Consider the following 1,029-nt stretch of genomic DNA (forward strand, 5'->3'; position numbering starts at 1 on the left):
CACAAGATTACCAGAAAAAGAATGGACACTTACTCTTTCCCAGGGGTTGGCGCTGATTTTGGGAAACTTAAACTCGGTGTAGTGTCGATTCATTCGCCTAATTTGTTCTTTCGACGGCGTTCCAAGGACTTTAATAATCTCGACTAATTGATCGACACCAGACTCCCCTGAGAAGATGGGATAGCCGAGAAGCAGCTCTGCAAAGACGCAACCGGCTGACCAAATGTCTGCAATGAACAGCAAAGAATGAATGAATTAGCATGGAAAAGTCAAACTTGAGCATTAAACAAACATACCAATCTTTGTGGTGTAGTCAGTGGCGCCGAAAATTAATTCTGGGGCCCGGTAGTAGCGTGAACAAATGTATGATACGTTCATCTCACCGCGAACAAGATGCTTTGCACTGAAGAGAGGAGAAAAGAAAATGTTAAAAACAACGTAAAAATGAAGGCTGCAAAACCAGGAAAGTACCTTCCAAAATCACAGAGCTTAAGAACACCAGTCATTGGATTGACAAGAAGATTTTGCGGTTTAATGTCTCGATGGCAGATGCCCAGGGTGTGTATGTAGGCGAGGGAACGAAAGAGCTGGTACATGTAAAGCTTCACGAAGATCATTGGCATCTTTTGACCTTGTCTCATGTAGTAGCGCGCCACTTTGGAGACAGTGTCAGGTATAAACTCCAGCACCAGGTTGAGATAAATGTCTTCCTTTGGCTGTCAGATAAAATTTGTTTTTGTTAGTCTAAAAACTTTCCACAATCAATATGCTGCAACCACTTACGTTTTTGTAGGTGTAAAAGTAGTACTTCAGTCTAACGATGTTGCAGTGATCAAGTGAGACCATAATGTTGAGTTCACGATTCTTGAATCGTCGATCCTGCAACACTCGTTTGATAGCGACCACCTCGTTCTCCTCGAGAAGGGTGGCCTGGTACACCACACCGAACGATCCATTGCCGATCATCTTCTCATTGGTGTACGATATTTCTTTCATAAAGTTGGAGTTCTTCTTGCCCACAGAGGCTGA

General features: G+C 43.2%; 1 protein-coding gene across 1 annotated transcript; it reads right to left on the reverse strand.

Annotated features, from left to right (window-relative positions):
• Positions 1-33: 33 nt before the first annotated feature.
• Positions 34-1,023, reverse strand: LOC108357800 (glycogen synthase kinase-3 beta-like; the record flags this gene model as incomplete). The annotated part of the gene is made up of 4 exons (XM_017608870.1): positions 34-227; positions 297-403; positions 472-716; positions 784-1,023. Coding segments are annotated over 4 exons (786 nt in total), but the record flags the coding sequence as incomplete, so codon positions are not given.
• Positions 1,024-1,029: the final 6 nt, after the last annotated feature.

The sequence above is a fragment of the Rhagoletis zephyria genome, unplaced genomic scaffold (assembly GCF_001687245.7).
Source record: "Rhagoletis zephyria isolate East Lansing unplaced genomic scaffold, Rhagoletis_zephyria_1.1 Rzeph_scaffold_84856, whole genome shotgun sequence".
Taxonomy (NCBI): Eukaryota; Metazoa; Arthropoda; class Insecta; order Diptera; family Tephritidae; genus Rhagoletis; species Rhagoletis zephyria.